Source organism: Micrasema longulum, unplaced genomic scaffold, assembly GCF_059751315.1.
Source record: "Micrasema longulum isolate JH-2025_06_02 unplaced genomic scaffold, ASM5975131v1 h1tg000678l, whole genome shotgun sequence".
In the NCBI taxonomy this organism is placed as follows: Eukaryota; Metazoa; Arthropoda; class Insecta; order Trichoptera; family Brachycentridae; genus Micrasema; species Micrasema longulum.
In genome coordinates this window covers 1810080-1827407 of record NW_028277874.1, presented here as the reverse complement: position 1 = coordinate 1827407, position 17328 = coordinate 1810080, and the positions used below count along the sequence as shown (strand labels likewise).

The window sequence follows — 17328 nt, the reverse complement described above, 5'->3', positions numbered from 1 at the left end:
TTCCCCGTAGCAGAGTAAAAAGAACGCCATATCACTTTATATTTTCATAAATATTTACCTCGCTTTATCTTTTCACACTTCATAAATATTTGTAAATAACTGTTTTTAGCTCTTTTTAAAACCTACATTTTACTTGTTACATTATAATTTGACTCTACATACCAGTATGTATTCGGTGTTAACATAATTTGTGTCCATTTTTTTCAAAATTAAGAAAACAAGAAGGCATGGTAAAAAATATAAAACCAATATTAATTCAATATGTATTCTCCTTCATTATTTTACAAAAAAATAGTCAATAATGTGTTCATCATTTTAAAACACATAAGTCAATAATTTTGGCATGTTCACCGTATTACTGTAAGTATCGCGAGCAGCTTTGGCAGCTTTATTCCTTCGATTGAATGCAAACAAAATTAGCTGTCGAAAAGGATCATTTTCTTCCACTTGACATTCCATTTTCAAGCCTTGTAATAAAATAAAATAATATTTGTGACGTAAAATCAAATACAACTTCTTGTAGAGCAGTTTTTTTTAAATAACGTATGCCTGTTACCATTTTATTGTTTTTTGTGCTCATTTTAAAATTTGGAAAAAAAATTACACAACTTATGTTAACACCCAATTCATTGATGAATTTTTAACTAATATTTAAAAGGTATAAATTCCCTTTATTCCAATAAAACATATGAGAAAATTATGAAAAATATTTTTATCCTATTGAAAAACTGTATTTTCTTTGATTATTAAATAAATATTTATTCGAAAATATTTTAATACGTACAAACTTATATGTATTTATATATATATGTAATAAATGTATTATATTTTCTTTATTAACTTTGTACAGTTTGTTGAAATATGTTATTAGTTCTGAGTGTATACAATATATATGTTTGTTTAATATAAATACGTGTGTAGAACTGTTGGTTTTCTAAATAAAATAAAATAAAAGTGCTTACCTGATTTTAATCCTATGTTCTTCATCTCAATCAAAAGCTGCATGAAATCATTTTTTATAATTCCATGTTTTTCTCTGTAATCCATTACTTCGGGGAATACGCGTGTAAAGAAATTAGTAACATCGCTATTATGTGGACTTAAATATAGACTTGTCATTATCGACGGCGCCACACAACACAACATATCGATGGTCCAACAATACCAATCCTTGATGAAACCCTTTCTTCCGAGCTTCCTGAATTCTGTATCCGGATACTTAAAACTATTAAGCTCTATACCGTAGTTACAAGATCCCACAGTATCAGTTGTAAATCTATCAAGAAGATCCTTGACTCCGATAATATCATCAGAGCTTAAATTCAGCGCCATATAGTCCAAAAGATTTTCAGTGCATTCCTTCATTGTTTGCATCATATTTCTAAGTTTTGAAGCCGTGAAGATAGGAGACAGCTTCACGCGAATTTTTCTCCACTTTTCACCGTCTAAATTAAATAAATTTTGACCCAAGGGGTCAGCCGACGTGTTCGATTTCAAGCCGTGCTCTTGAAAATAATCATGATCGCAGACCATGACTTTTTTTATCAAGTCCAGGTCGTTAATCACCAACGTTCTCTTGGTTACCATAATCAATCCGATGTAAGGATGTTTGTGCTTTGTTTTACGGTACCACTTCGCCATGGCCTCTCCAAGGTTCTCTCCGAACATGACAATTTTTCCAGCATGGCCGATTGGAAAAATGGGAGTAGGGCTGTAGATTCCTCTTCGTTTCCAGTACCCGTATCCATAAATTGAAAGCAAATAAACTATTAAAGCACTTAAAATAAATATTAAAAACATTTCGAATGGCAAATTATTTTTAATTGATTATCACAATATTATGTTAAGGCAATGCTGTCATGTTAATTTCACTATGATTATTATTTAAATTTATCTATAATTTTAATATTTAAGTAATTTTATCTCGCACATTGCAATATACGCGAGGTTCCATCCCATACTAACTTAAATAAAAGCGTTTAAAAATATTTATAGCGTGAAACCCCTCAACTTCATAGAATGTCACCATCGTACAGTGGTCCACAGTGATAAACCTATGACCAAAATTACTTTCTAATTACATACGGTAAACGCTATAGTTTATTTAAAACAAATGGTAAAAATCTTCTTCTTGATTGCGTACCAACTTTAAAATTATTCAGAATATTAATCGATTAAAATAATATTTTTCATGTAAGAAATCAAACACTGATTTGAGTCTACTGAACACTTTATTTTTATTTTACAAATATAAAAATAAAAATTCCGTGACAATTGTTTCTCCTTGTTAGGGTATTTTCAAACGAATGTAAATATAAGATGGATTGAATGTCCTTAAGTACCTTGAATTATACAACTATATACGACATTCAATCCATCTAATCTTCACATTTGTTTGAAAATGCCCTAACAAGGTGAAACAATTGTCACGAAATTTTTGTTTTTATATTCGTAAAAATGAAATTGAGTGTTCAGTGGACTCAAATCAATGTTTGATTTATTATAATGTAAGTTTAAATACAGAGTTCTACAAAATAAACACCAAATCAATCAATAAAATAATACTAAAGGTCAGTTGCGCAAAACAAGTTAAAATAATGTTTAGTATTTATTTTTTATTTAAAGCACAAACTGTGTGGTTATTCAATGTAATTCATTTATTTATTACATTACACCCGCCCAGAGGGCTTTTACAGGACCGGTACAAAATTAAAATTCAAGTATTTCATGGTATGACGAGAGAATATGTATGTCTAGTAAATATGTACCTAATAAACATAAATTTTAATATTTTTAGTTCAAAGGTATCGCGTATCATTAGGTTTTATAGATATATTTTTAAATAAAGATAAAATACCACATAAAAAAGAAGGTAAGTAAATAATTGGATGTTTTTGAAAAAATATAACAGTTTCAGGCAAAAAAAAATTGTTTAGTGGGTATTATTTAAATGTTGGTAAGTAGTAGAAATTTTCAATCTAAAAGCTGACAGCTGGCCCACCACATACTGCACACCACATTTGAAGTCATAAGTGTCCTTGGCGGTGCCCACATACACGGAGAAGTTGCTCGTTGTCGAACAAGAAAAGCTGCCCGAAAAAGCTCTCTTTAATCTGGTAGCATTAGCACCTTGCTGAAAGAAGGTATTCCAGAAGCACATAATATGCACTTCATCGGATTGAGAAAAGAGAGAAATAAATTTTTCACTGACTGGGATTAAACTGATTGAACATGATCAATTCGCTGAAATGATTACAAAACTTTTTTAAGACTTGATTTTTTTTTGGAAGAAACCAGATCTGTATATCCGACAAGACCTATAACAGAGCCATGGATGGTAACGAGAAGCTCTGTTAGGTAATCATAGAGAGGGAGAAAGAAACAAGACCACAAGATGTGTTCAGATGAGTGATTAGGATATACGCAGCAGCACGAAGGGGAATCAACAATTTTAAAAACAAATTAATTGTCGTTAAACTTACCATGACCCGATAAAAACTACGTAGTCCAATGATCAGGGATAACGCAAGAAGATTTTAAGCGCTGACTGATCGAAAGAAAAACTCACAGGGGAAGATTCCCATTGCTTTATTTACTGGTTTTATTATATATATTTTTTTGTATTTTAAAATCGTTTTCGAAAGTAAAAGATAAAAATAATAGACTTTTAGTTTTTTTTAAATAATTTTAAGACTACATAGTATTTCGCTTCTAACCATTGTGCGTCCGGTTACTATAAGACTCTAAGCGTTTTTTAACGACGTTTTATCAAAGACGAATGGCGGTATTCATCTTTACCTATAATAATTTCTTCCATTAATAAAATTTCGGTTCTAACTAAAAAGTAATATAAAAGAGTTATGTATTAAATCATAAGCAAACAAATCACGGTGACGTGTGATAGTCTACAATACTGATTATTCTGAAATATAATATATAATTTATTTCGTTCAATTACAACGAAAATAAGAAAGTTTAGCGTATTTTTATTTGTTGATAGCTCAGAGCAATAATTCTCTACAGAAGCCTTTAAGCTCTATTGCATATAACAAAAGCGTTCCAAATTTTTGATTTGATTTTAATTTGGTTTTTAGTTTAACAACAAACGTGTAACAAACGGCTTTGGTTAGCGCTTGCAATTCTCAACCCAAGTACACACGATCCCGTTGTATTGCTGTAATCTGTTTTTTTCCTTGTCATTTTTTGTACTGAAAAAAAAATTGATAACCTTTAATATCAATATAATATAATATAGGAACTTCACTGGTCTATTAGAGTTAAGTTTAACTGTGTTAACTATAAAATGTATATTTCCTAAATAAAAGAAAATAAAAATAAGTCGAAAATCATAAAACGGTTTTTCTCCGTGTGGGGGGCTCTATAAGGTTATTACTCTGAGATTGATAGACTATCAAACTAAGCTAATTTGTTTTTTCAAATATTTTTTTTGTATTGTATAATCAGCGCAATGATTTTAAAGTTTTGTAACTTTTGTAATTGTAACTTTGAAATTACTCCGCGTGTGTCATCACAAGTTCTCTTCTGTGAGTTCTGCTGATTGGTCAATTGGCGTCTCGTGAACCGTAAATCAATCACAGCACTTTATCATTGGTTGATTCAGAAGAACTAGTGACGTTGTTCAAAGAAGTTTGGTTCGTAGACTATCTAACTAAGCAAAAAAAAAAGTTTTATTTTAATGCATCGTATTGTCATCGCATTAACGTTTTTAAGATTTTTAATTTTAAAATTGCACCGCCAATGACCGTTTTTCTGATATTTCAAAAGAGAACCCCGAACCCATCCAAACACGCTGACTATGGCTACCTGGAAACCAAAAAACTGTCACAACATATAATTGATTAGCTATTCCAGGGGTTCCCAACCTTTTTGTACTCTAGAGCACATTCTAAAATATCGGTGGGGTGGCAAGCACCACCTATTTTTAATCGACAAACTCTTTCCATAACTTCTCATTTGCCCATGATTCATTGTCTTATACTCATAATTTATTAATAAATAATACAGAAATGTTTCAAAATAATAAAATTATTATTCAGCATACGCACAGAGAAATGTATTTACAAAAGGTAAACAAAGTAAACAAAAAACACAAATACAAAGAAAACATTTTATAAAAAAATATAATATTAATATGTCAATGTGATCTTTGGCATTGCATATCATTAGGCAATGCCTCATAATTAGGAGATTTATCGGCTCAGTTCGTGGCGTTCGTTCACTTTGGGTTTTCTGCTTGTACAAGGAGTGATGTGCAAATAGCACTCCCCGTTCCAGGCCAGCGTGAAGAGTGCAGTCCGGCTCGTCGCTAGACAAGTTGCGACAAGTACTGTCAGCAAAGGAACCACTCAGACATACAATGTCGCAAACATACAAACGTATTTAATAAACCTAGGCACTCAAAAAAATAAAACTCTAACAAATCCCGGTGAGAACACAAAAATTGAAATGTGATTTTTCTCAAGCCTGGTTGTTGTAATGTAATTCACCACTGTAATTAGGCCTTCTGGCCTGTTGTGGTGCAAAAAAAAATAAAAAATAATAATAAATAAAAATAATTCACATTTGTAATTAATGTTTATGAAAAAAATCTGTCTCTGTCGAATAGTGGCAGGCATATACGAATCGTTCCGCGGCGCCATGGTGCCCGCGGGCACGGAGTTGGAAACCTCTGGGCTATTCTAAACACGTGTTGACCTAAACTTGTGACGTTTTTAAGTACTTTGTTTTTTTTTATTTATGCATTTTCAAAAAACTTCGCAATAAAATTTAATGCTGTAATTTTTACTGCTCGAAAGAAAACATATTTTGCATCCAATTTCCCGTAGTACTGAATTTGCCTCAGTACGAAACGATTACAACAATCAAAAACGTTTTCCAAAAGCTATTTTATATCTACGAATAACAACTAAAGATGGATGGATTATTTAAGCGAAAGACATTTGGAAGTCTATGTATGTACAGGACTTATGACCTGTCGTTGGCTGGTTTAAATGGCCACTTAACACATAGTGTAAAGTGGCAAGTGTTCCTTTTTTGTATTTTAAATAGGGGTTTGAATTGTCAGTAGGGTCGCAGTGAGTCACGCCTTGCTGGAGGGTGTGAATTTATAAAATGCTGCAAACGCCCAGTTGCATTCCACCGGCAACACTACTGACTAGTCCAACTCGTCAGCGTCCACATCGCGAACCCTGGGCAATGGGATCACACTCATAACGGTGTGATCACAGCAGATAACGAGAGGATGAAAGGTGAGTTTCTGGCGCCTCCAAAACAGAACCAACTAGCTAGGGGAAGGTAACCCCGACGGGAAAATCCACTAGAGAAGGTAACGAGAAACCACTCAGGTCATCTTTTCGCAGAAATCACTATGGCCAGTACATCCCATAAGCAGTTGTCCTGGCTGCGGAATTTAAAAATAGCGCAGGACCGAGATGCTTTCGCTGTAGTGATCGCCAAGTCGGGGGGACCTGACAAGGCACCGCTAGAAGAAGAAATAATGAAAAAAAATGCTCACCTCAGAACGATTGAAAATTTAAATCAATCGGAACTAAAGCAAAGTTGTGCGGTAGAAGAAAATTTTCTCGCATTTAATGCGTAGGTATGTGTACCGTGGGATACTAGGTACATTGGTACATACCGATGTACCTATTTTTGCAGACAGTCAATATACTGTAAGACAGTCATAGTTATGAAAAATAAATAAAGAATAAATACAAGTAACTAAACCAATTACGGGTTTCATTTAGGAACAAAAATATAAAAAAACAAAACCTACGATTCGCTAGGGGACAAAGGAAGTGATATAGGAAAATAGGGAAGGAAAATAAGAAGAAGAAATAGTTAGTTAATATAAAACAATGAAAAAAGAAATAAAAATGCATATAAATGTACACATACAAAATATATACATATACATACACACACACACATCTATATATATATATATATATATATATATTCAAACATACATACACATACATACATATACACACATGAACATATACGCATACACTAATGCACATACATACGCGTACATATATATATAATTAATAATAAAATAATGAAAACTAGTAAATTAAACGATGAAAAAATAGTAACTGAAAATTTTGCTCTTGTGAAGTCTCTATCGCAATTTTGATATTTTTTTTTAAAACAGTACTTTTTTTCTTTGAAAAGATCTATCGTGCTAAAAAAAATTATCGTAAGACGATCATACCCGATGAATGTATTCAATTTGCCCAGATTCCATTGTCGAAGAGGTCTCAAGATCTCAAAACTTAAAGACAAAAAGTCGGTAGTGTATTTTCGTGATCACCCGGGAGAATTTATCTTCAACTATATCGTCAGGGTGAAGGTATGCCGTCCTTGACTTCCCATTATAATCGCGGCCCTGGGAACCCAATGTCTCTGGGTATGAACTAATCAAATGGTTCGTACCAGCCTTTCCTATCAACGGAAAGTAGTGTTGCTAACCCTTAGTGTTGAGATTGTCAAACGTAGTACCGACCTACTAACCATCATTTCGCTGTGACTTTGATAGAGTTAATTACCTTTAAATAAGCGGTGTTACATGCATGATTATCGGATTTACCTTTTTGTGACTTATACGAAGGGCGTCGGAATTAGGAAATTTAAAAATAATGATTATGATAATCTAATCTAGAATAGTAACAGTAATAATTTAGTTATCTGTCTTTATTACAATTATAAAATTACTGTAATGGACATGCTATTGTCATACAAGTAAATACAGCTTTTGCTACTATTCTTGTTTGTAATGTGGTCATGTGGATGAATGACAATATCCAACAAAGGCCCTCCATGTAATTTAAGTGAAAGGGTCAGTGAAAGTAGTAGAGATAAATTTAATAAAAGTCCCGATTTATGAAATTGAAAATTTTAAAAGAGTAACTCTCTTATTGACAAAAAAAACATTAACATAAGACAAAAGCGATGAAGAACATTTTAGAAAAGGTAATATAGAAGTCTAGGCATCTACAGGGCTTATGATCTGTCATTGGCTGGTTTAAGTGGCCACTTTACACACTGTGTAACATTCACCATTCCATGCGGCCATACCTAGTCGCTAAATATACCAAGACTAACCGTTGCACATTTTAAGTAAAATAAATCATTGTTCGGTTGATTGGCGAATTCTTTCCAGCATAAATTTGTTTTATATATTTTATGTGAAACAAAGGCGTATATTAAATACCTTGCACTGTGTAATGGTGCATTACAAAATATTTCATTCATTTAATAATTTAAAGGAATATAAAGTGATTAAATAATGTTCTTGACAGCCCCGAGCTTTTAAATTGTGTGAATTTTTATGTGAGACAGCGTGGGACGAGAAAAAATACATATTTTGCTGTTGATTTGCATAGTTCAACCTATACTTAATACTCACCTAATCCACGGCTCTACATGTTAGCAAACAAACATGGAAACATAGATTTATTTTATTTATCTTCATACAAATTAAAAGCATTACTTTTTAATCACTTCTTTTCTAAATTATAAAAATGTACTAATTGTTATACTAGTTTTACTGTTTATACTTTCAACAATATTTTGAGTTTGTCCAAATTCTCGTAGATAAGGACTGGATTCAAGTCCTGGGGAGCTGTGAACATTAACATATTACAACAGAGATGAAGAACATTTTAGAGAAGCTAATATAGAAGTCCAGGCATCTACTGGGCTTATGACCTGTAATTGGCTGATTTAAGTGGCCACTTTACCCACTATTCACCATTCTGCTCATATTTTAATGTTGTAATATGTTGATATTAGCGGCTACCTAGGTAGTTGAATCCAGTTCTTATCTTTAAAAATTAGGACAACTTAAAATATTGTTGATAAATCCACCTGGTCCACGAAGAAGAATATTTAGAAATTGATATACTCGTATAAAGATATATCTTTATATGAGAACATGTGACCTTGCTCTAAGGATGTTGGATTTTATTCTCTGAACTAGAAGAGAATCCCCGTACACTCAGAATTATGTACAAATTTTTTAGAATAAAAAATCCCATATTATTCGATTATCTGATGGGAAATACTCAATTAATCTCAACTTCTGAGGTGCGCGACTTAGGCGTCATTTTCGACCAAAAATTATCCTTCATTAGTCACATTAACAACATAACTAGTAAATCTCTGAAAATGTTGGGATTCGTGTTACGTGTGACTAATGAATTCAAAAACATAGGCACTTTGAAGTTGATGTATACTTCTTTAGTGAGAAGTCAGTTAGAGTACAACTCGACAATTTGGACTCCTTACTACAATTGTCATCAAAATTCTCTGGAAAGGGTCCAAAATATATTCTTAAGATACATAAATTTTAAACTTGGAATTAGTCATGAATTTTTAAATTACGATTTTTTATTAAAAACATTAAATTTGCTTAAACTTAACGATAGAAGAAAAATTATAGACCTGTTAAATTTGTATAAAATTGTGCATTCTATATGGGATTGCCCAGAACTTTTGTCACTCGTCAACTTCAGGGTGCCTGGAAGGATAACTAGGCGGGTGCCACCGTTTTGCAGTAGTAACTCACGCACAGTGTATGATTGTAATGCCGTATTGAGCCGACTTCATGAACTCGGCAATAGTTGTTCCCACATATCGGATATATTTAATGTGGGGTATTGTTCTTATAGAACAAACCTTATAAACTTTTTCAAAGATGAGCAGTAATCATATTTAATGTAGTTACTTCATATATGATTTTCTGTTTTTGTTTTTTTTTTTTTTATATATATTTTTATTGTAAACCTTATTATGTTTAAAATTTGATTTACTTTTTATATTAATTTTTAAAGTTCTCGTATACTTTTTATTTCAAACTTTTGTTTTATTTAAACTTTTTTTTTTTTTAAATATTATGTTATATAATTTTTAGGCTTGATTATTGTTCCTTAGTTTTGAGTGCAAATATGTAGTTCAAAAAATATCAAACCTTATATGTTTATATTATAAATTTGTAAAAGGCAATTATGCCGTGTATGTTAATAAATAAATAAATAAATCGTTGGTTTGAGAGTGCATCGGTGATATGGAGTCCGCACGAAGCGAGATACTCCATCATATTGGAGAGGGTTCAGAAAAAAAATCTGAGGTATCTCTACATGAGGGAGTATGGAAGTTATCCGTGGCTCTATCCCACTGGGTTCCTCTTGGGTATGCTTGGGACCAATAGTTTACAACTTAGAAGGGATGGGTCTACACTGACCCATTTTTTCAGACTGTTAAGGGGTTTTATCGATAACTCGGCCATTTTAGAGAGTATCAATTTTTATGTTCCTGATGGCTATCTCCGACAGCGTCAGCACAGACTGTTTTACCTCCCGGTTTCCAGAACCAACCTGCTTCTGGTCATGCCGATTGGAATAGCAGTCAAGCAGCTGAACATTATCACTTTGGAGATCTACATATTTCACATTAGTGAAACTATGTTTAAGAGAGAGTATTATACCTTAATAATGTCGAACCATTGCTCAAGGGTTCTTGGTTTGATATAAAGTTCCAATTTAACGTCTTAAATCCTTTGTTATTTGTTGTGTTACTTTGTGAATAAATAAATTTGAATTTGAATTCCTGTGTACAACAGAATGAGCATGAACCAATCTATGTGGCAAGTATGACTGTTTGTATATATAATGTTTCAGGGGTCTAAAACTTATTATTCTATTTATTCTATCTTAAAATTACAGAACAATTAGAAGCAAGAAACATTATATGTGATGTGTTAGTAGTTTAGTCAGCCTAGTGGTGTAATGGTCAGTGCGTTTGCCTACCACGCAAAAGATCTCGGGTTTATTTTTTGACACGATTGATATGAAATATATATTTAAAAGAGTATTTTTATGCTAGACTGTTTAAAAGTCTCTAGACTGGTATCTGAAGTGTTAGACTGATTATCTTACCTTTATGTAACTTTTTTCATCATGATACACCGCAATTGGTGTACCAATGCAATGCCCTATGCACCTTTAGAAGTGGAATGAGAATGATGATGATAATTGTAGTAGTGGTTTACAACATGAAATTAATGTCGAACATAACAAAATTTTCACCGATTCATTCAACACATCATGTACACAAGCTTCTTTAAAATAAGAACGCTTTCCAGTTTTTGACTTTTGATCATTTATTTATTATATATACGGCCTAAGCAAAATTACAACAGTTACATGAAGAAACATAATTGCAAGAAACTGAACAAAAAGAACATAAAACTATGTAGCAAAGACAAACAAGGGCAAAACAATAATGTTATACAATATATTCATAAAAACGAAAGACATAAGACTTCGAGCTAAATCATGTCAATCCAACGTCACCCAACACTGTTTAGTAGCAAAGAGATATACGAAAAGCCAGAAGATCTATCTCAAAGAATTCCAAGTCGTGTGATGAATTGACTAATCTACACATTCTGGACATTGAGGCATAAAAAAAAAAGTTGCACTTAGAAGATTTTATAAATAGCAGATTTTGACTTCTGGTAAAATGGTTGGGAATATGAAAAGAAATTGATTGCAACATAGATGGGACATCACTTATAGCATTAAAATTTTGAAAATGCATATAAGGTCCATCTCAGTTCTACGTCTCTCCAATGAAGATAGATTAAGAGATTGCTCTATTTCAAAATAGGAATAATTATCCCTTTGTAACCCGAGCAACCATGCCACTTTTCTTAGAAAACTGTGTTGGACAGACTCAATGTGGTAAATATGAGTCCTGTAGAATGGAGACCAAATAGGAGAAACGTATTCTAGCATCATATCTAATATCATCATTATTACAATAATAACTTAAAAATAGTTTTGAAGTATTAAACATACGGGTAAGTTTTCATAAAGTGATATAATAAAGAAGACAGGCGTCGTGGCGCAGTTGGTTAGACGGCCGACTGTGAAACTGGCGTCGCGGGTTCGATTCCCGCCAGTTGTAAGAAAAAAATCCTTGAAAGATTTTCTTCTCAATTGGTCTGGGTGTTGTGGTGAATTTTTCACTACCTGCTTCCATATCCCTTCTTTCCCACCAGCTGACAAGCCTCTAAAGTAGAGGCTTAGCGGGTTATTCCTTTAAAAAAAAAAATTTAAAAAAAAATAATAAAAAAAAAATATATAAAAAAAAAAAACAAAAAAAAGAATCGTGGCAAGAGAAAAGTAGAATAATACTTAGTCCTACCATAATATACACACAAATGTATTATTAAAATTAGTTTAATTAATTAATAGATTAAAATATGTTTTAACTACTCACCACATGGTTGAACATCTATATTTATGTAAATATATTGGCATTTTTAATCGAATATGAAACCGTTTCCAGGGAAGTGAAAAATATCGGCAATCGATTTAACAAAGTGTATCTTTTCAAATAACCTGTAGCTCATCGACGTGCTTGAAAATATGCTAAGCCTTTGAGCGATCACAATGAACAATAATGAACATGCTTAAGTTATCGCCGACATAAGTCAACGCGTGTGTAATCTCTAAGTCAACGCTCGTGTCAATTTGTTTTTTGTTCTCCTCGTAAAAAAATACAGTTCATTGGCAAAAAATCGGCGTTTACTATAAAAAATAATACAATATATTGTATTTTCAATACATCTAATACAAAAAAGTGAAAATTTAATTACAATTACTATGACGACTGCTTTTCTTGACAGTTTTCTTTCCAACCGCCCACTAAATGCAATAAATAGCATGTTAAATAAAATAAAAAGTAGTTTTGGAATATTTTCCATGTTTACACCGGTAAAATTCAAATATGTAATTGCGCAGCAGGATTATACGTCGCGAAACGTAAATATTTTGTCATTTAATATGAAGTGTTCACGGATGTTCTATTGTGATCGCGAATACGATAAACAACCATGGTGAGAAATTGTTATCACGTCGTTTATTAGCACGTTGATAGTTATTTGTGGTTGAGCTTCTGGTATTTTCTACACAGAATAAATTAATGTGTGTTGCAATGTTCACAACATATGTAGGTGTATTTTATGAATCAATTAACTATGATAAAAAACATATTACAACAGAGATGAAGAACATTTAAGAGAAGGTAATATAGAAGTCCAGGCATCTACAGGGCTTATGACCTGTCAATGGCTGGTTTAAGTGGCCACTTTACACACTGTGTAACATTCACCATTCTGCCTATATTTGAACAACTATATTCCTTCAATTCTTTCATCTGTTGATGTTTGTTAAGTTAAAGAGCTGAAACCTTTATTTATTTATGGACTTCTATATTACCTTCTCTTAAATGTACTTCATCTCTGTTGTAATATGTTAATATGAACAGCTCCCCAGGGAGTTGAATCCAGTCTTTGTCTACAAAAATTTGGACAAACTCAAAATATTATGATAAAAAAATTATGATATCAAAAATATTTTTTACGTTTTTGTTTGTAAATTTCTATACATCGCCATAACTTTTTAAGTATCATTTTAAAACTAGTCGACATAATAAAAAGAGTTTATTTTAATTAATAAACAAAAAAGTGTATCATGGAAACGGCCGACATTTGGCGTTTTTACGTATTTTTTAGGTTTATCATTTAAATTTTTTGTTGAAACACAAAAAATGGAAAATTTCGTTTAATGTGGGCTGCTTCAATTTTATCGTTGTCTTACAGGATATTCTGAATAAAATCACCTCTCTAAATTGACCAGGTGATATGCGTACTTATAAAATGTTAATTTGTATTTATTTTATTATGATTTCTGTTTTTTTACTATATACTTTCTCACAAGACAAACCCGTATAGGGACAGGGTTTTTTCTCAAAACCAGTATTCGTGTGTAAATGTTCGCCCAGTAAGCGAGCAATTCGTTTTTTCGTCTTTTTTTTATTTTTCTCCTTGGTTTTTGCTGTAGGCAGTTGGTAACCGTATTAGTTTGTTGGAGAAACTCTGAATACAGGCAACTAAGCTGGTGGGTTTTCTGAGGTTTTTTTTTAAAGAACTACTAAGTTTCTATTATAGAAGCTTGTGGGAAAAAGAGGATGTTGTGAAAAATATATAACAACACCCAAACCAATTGAGAAAAAAATATTGCTTGTTTTTTTCGTGCAATGGCGGGAATCGACCTTGCGACGCCAGTTTTACAGTAAGTAAACCAACTGCACCATGTGCCTGTCATGGATAAAAGCAAATACGATTACAGCTTGAAGCCATGGTTTCCTATGAAAGCGGTGCCATTATCTAGCGGCCGTATTATACAGTGATGCGACGGCTGTCTTTACGGTACCTAGAGATGTAAACTCAAAGAAAACGGTGTCGTTATCTGTCGGTCATGATAACTTGTCTGTTAAAGATGTACCCTGGAATAAACACACGCCACCCGTCATATTTTTCCATGGTCAGAATGAACAAATCAATTACATAAAAAAAAGTATATTAAATGTTTAGAAATAAAAAAACAATATTATAATAGATGATTAGGTTTTTTCTAGCGATTTTTAATATTCATATTTTTTTTTTTATTTATTTATTTTATTTATTTAAAAAAATAACAGCCATTATAAATAAATAAATATTTACAAAGAAACAAAAATTAAAGGCCAAATATAGTTTTCTATACATTACTAAATACACTGTAATTTTTTTTTATAGAATTTTATTCAGTATAAAGTGATGCATGGAATAGCATATATAATTAATGGCCTCCACGGCGTTGTTGGCATATACGCACTCTTCTGTCGAATTTTTTTATGACCGTTTTGCACAGACCTGTCTGAATTTTATTGATACAACTCTCAATTTTCTTTTTTCTTCTTTACGAAAGATCGTAGACTTGTTGATATAAACCTCAAATTTCAAAAAACACAAAAAAAATCCCAACTGTGTTAAATTTCATGATCTGGCGGCCAATTATGATCTCTAAACGGAAAATTATACCACCAGGAAATAAATCATGTAGTATCTAATTGAAAGTAATTGTTTTTCCAGCTGTATGGCATGCGGCACTGTATTGTTGAATCCACATGTCGTCCACATACATATCTTGAAATTTAGGTACAAAAAACTGGATTATCATGTCGCAAAAACTGGCATCACTAACTGTAATTGCCTGAAATCGTATTTTCGGAGAAAAATGGTCTGATGATAATGATTTTTATGTATTAATACGCGTTATAGCGCGCTGTAAATGCATTAGGAATACCAGCTCAGTAGTTTAATTACAAATAACTATCGACGTGCTTAAAAACATGCTAAGCATTTGAGCGATCACAATGAATAATAATGAACATGCTTAAGTTATCGCAATCATACGTCAACGCGTGTGTAATATCTAAGTCAACGCTCGTGTCGGTTTGTTTTTTGTTTTCCTCGTAAATGAATGCAGTTCATTGACGAAAAATTGGCATTTACTATTAAAAAATAATACAACATATTGCATTTTCAATATATCTAACACAAAAAAGTGAAAATTCAATTACAATTACTATTGCGACTGCTTTTCTTGACGTTTAGCTTGCCAACCGCCGGCTTAATGCAATAAATAGCATGATAAATAATTCATAAATTAATTAAAATAGCAGTTTTCGAATATTTTCCATATTTACAGAGGTGAAATTCAAATTTGTGATTGCGCAGCAGGATTATACCTCGCGAAACGTAAATATTTTGACATTTAATATAAGGTGTTCACGGATATTCCATTGTGATCGCGAATACGATTGTGAAATTGTTATCACGTCGATTATAAGCACGTCGATAGTTATTTGTGGTTGAGCTACTGCTTTGTATAGATAACGTTTTAATACAGTCATCAACCGCTACAAGACGGCCGTTAGATAACGGTACCGCTCTCTTAAGAATCCAAAGTTCAACACTCGTAGCTTTGTATGTACTCCGCTTATAAAATAAATATATGGTCTAAGGGCAACATAACCTTTAACACGTTTGTCTTGTAAGCATTGTATTGTTTAATTCTAAGTACGAGTAGTTATTTGATTCAATGGTCATAAACGGAAAAACTAGTCTTCCGCATACCTTCAGGACTTTCAACAATAGCACTTAACATGCGCGAAAAGTGCGTGACCGTATGTACGTAAGTGATACAATTATTTAATTTACTCCTCTTTAATTTAATTATGTACACATACGTGTGTTTCAGGGCTGGGCCGCGAAACTTCAAAAAAACATTACACATGGTAAACCATTTAAAAATTAATTTTTAAAAAAATTCAAAAAATCTTTTGTTTCATTAGAAAATTGAGAAAATCCATCATGTGTCGGACTAACATTCCTTCCACAAACGATGAAGAGGTTCAATAATATTTTGAATATGTCCAAATGCTTGCAGACTAGCTGGATTTCCTTCCTATTTAAATATGTTGCAACAGAGAGGGAAAACATTTTTGAGAAGGGAATACGGGAGTCTAGGCATTTACAGGGCTTATGACCTGTCATTGGCTGGTTTAAGTTGACACTTTACGCACTGTGTAACATTCACCATTGTGCCTATGTTTAATCACCCACATTTCCTTTATTCTTCCATCTGTTGACTTTTGTGAAGTAAAAGAGCTAGAACCTTTTAACCTTTATGTGGGTGAGGTTCAATGACAGATCATAATCCTTTTAAATGCCTAGACTCCAATATTCCCTTCTTAAAAATGTTTTCCCTCTCTGTTGCGACAAATTTAGATAAATATGTTGTTTACGAGGGACGCGGGTACTCAATCTGAAGAAGACGATATTTGTGAAGAAGCACTGACACTGATGATGCTTCAAACAAAGAAGGATAGGTGCATCGTCAAATTGATGTTTTTTTTGTAATTTAATGTAAACGGCATTACCTATTTCGTTACTCATATTTTTTTGCATATATTTTCATTTAGTATTTTAGTTTTTGTTTTTAGATTTTTTATAAATATTTTTACCCAGTTCCGTACATTCATTTCAATTTTTGTAAATTTTTTTATCGATTGTTTGTAATGATCAGCGCGTTTGCCTACCATGCTAGAGGTCTCGAGTTCGATTCCCGACATGGTTGATACGAAATATTGATTTTAAATTGTGTAACACTATAATATTTAAAAGTCCCTGGACTGGTACCTGAAGCGTAAAACTGATCATCTTACCTCAATGTAATAAAAAAATATCAAGGTGCGCTGCGATTGGTGTACTAGTGCAGTGTCCTATGATGATTTTTTTGTACTTATTTTCAACTTTTGAAAATATTTTTATTGCGATTTCTAAATTTAAAAAAAATATTTTTGTAACATAATACATCATTTTAAAACATTTAGGATGTACGATATTTT

General features: G+C 32.3%; 1 protein-coding gene across 1 annotated transcript in view; it reads right to left on the bottom strand.

The window, feature by feature from the left end:
* Positions 1–1937, bottom strand: part of LOC148279725 (putative cytochrome P450 6a13) — a 38612-nt gene extending 36675 nt beyond the window's left edge. The window contains exon 1 of the mRNA XM_088229519.1: positions 963–1937. Coding sequence (XP_088085645.1) covers positions 963–1800 — 838 coding nt within the window. The 5' untranslated portion in view covers positions 1801–1937. The remainder of the gene's footprint in view (positions 1–962) is intronic.
* Between the last annotated feature and the right edge of the window lie 15391 nt (positions 1938–17328).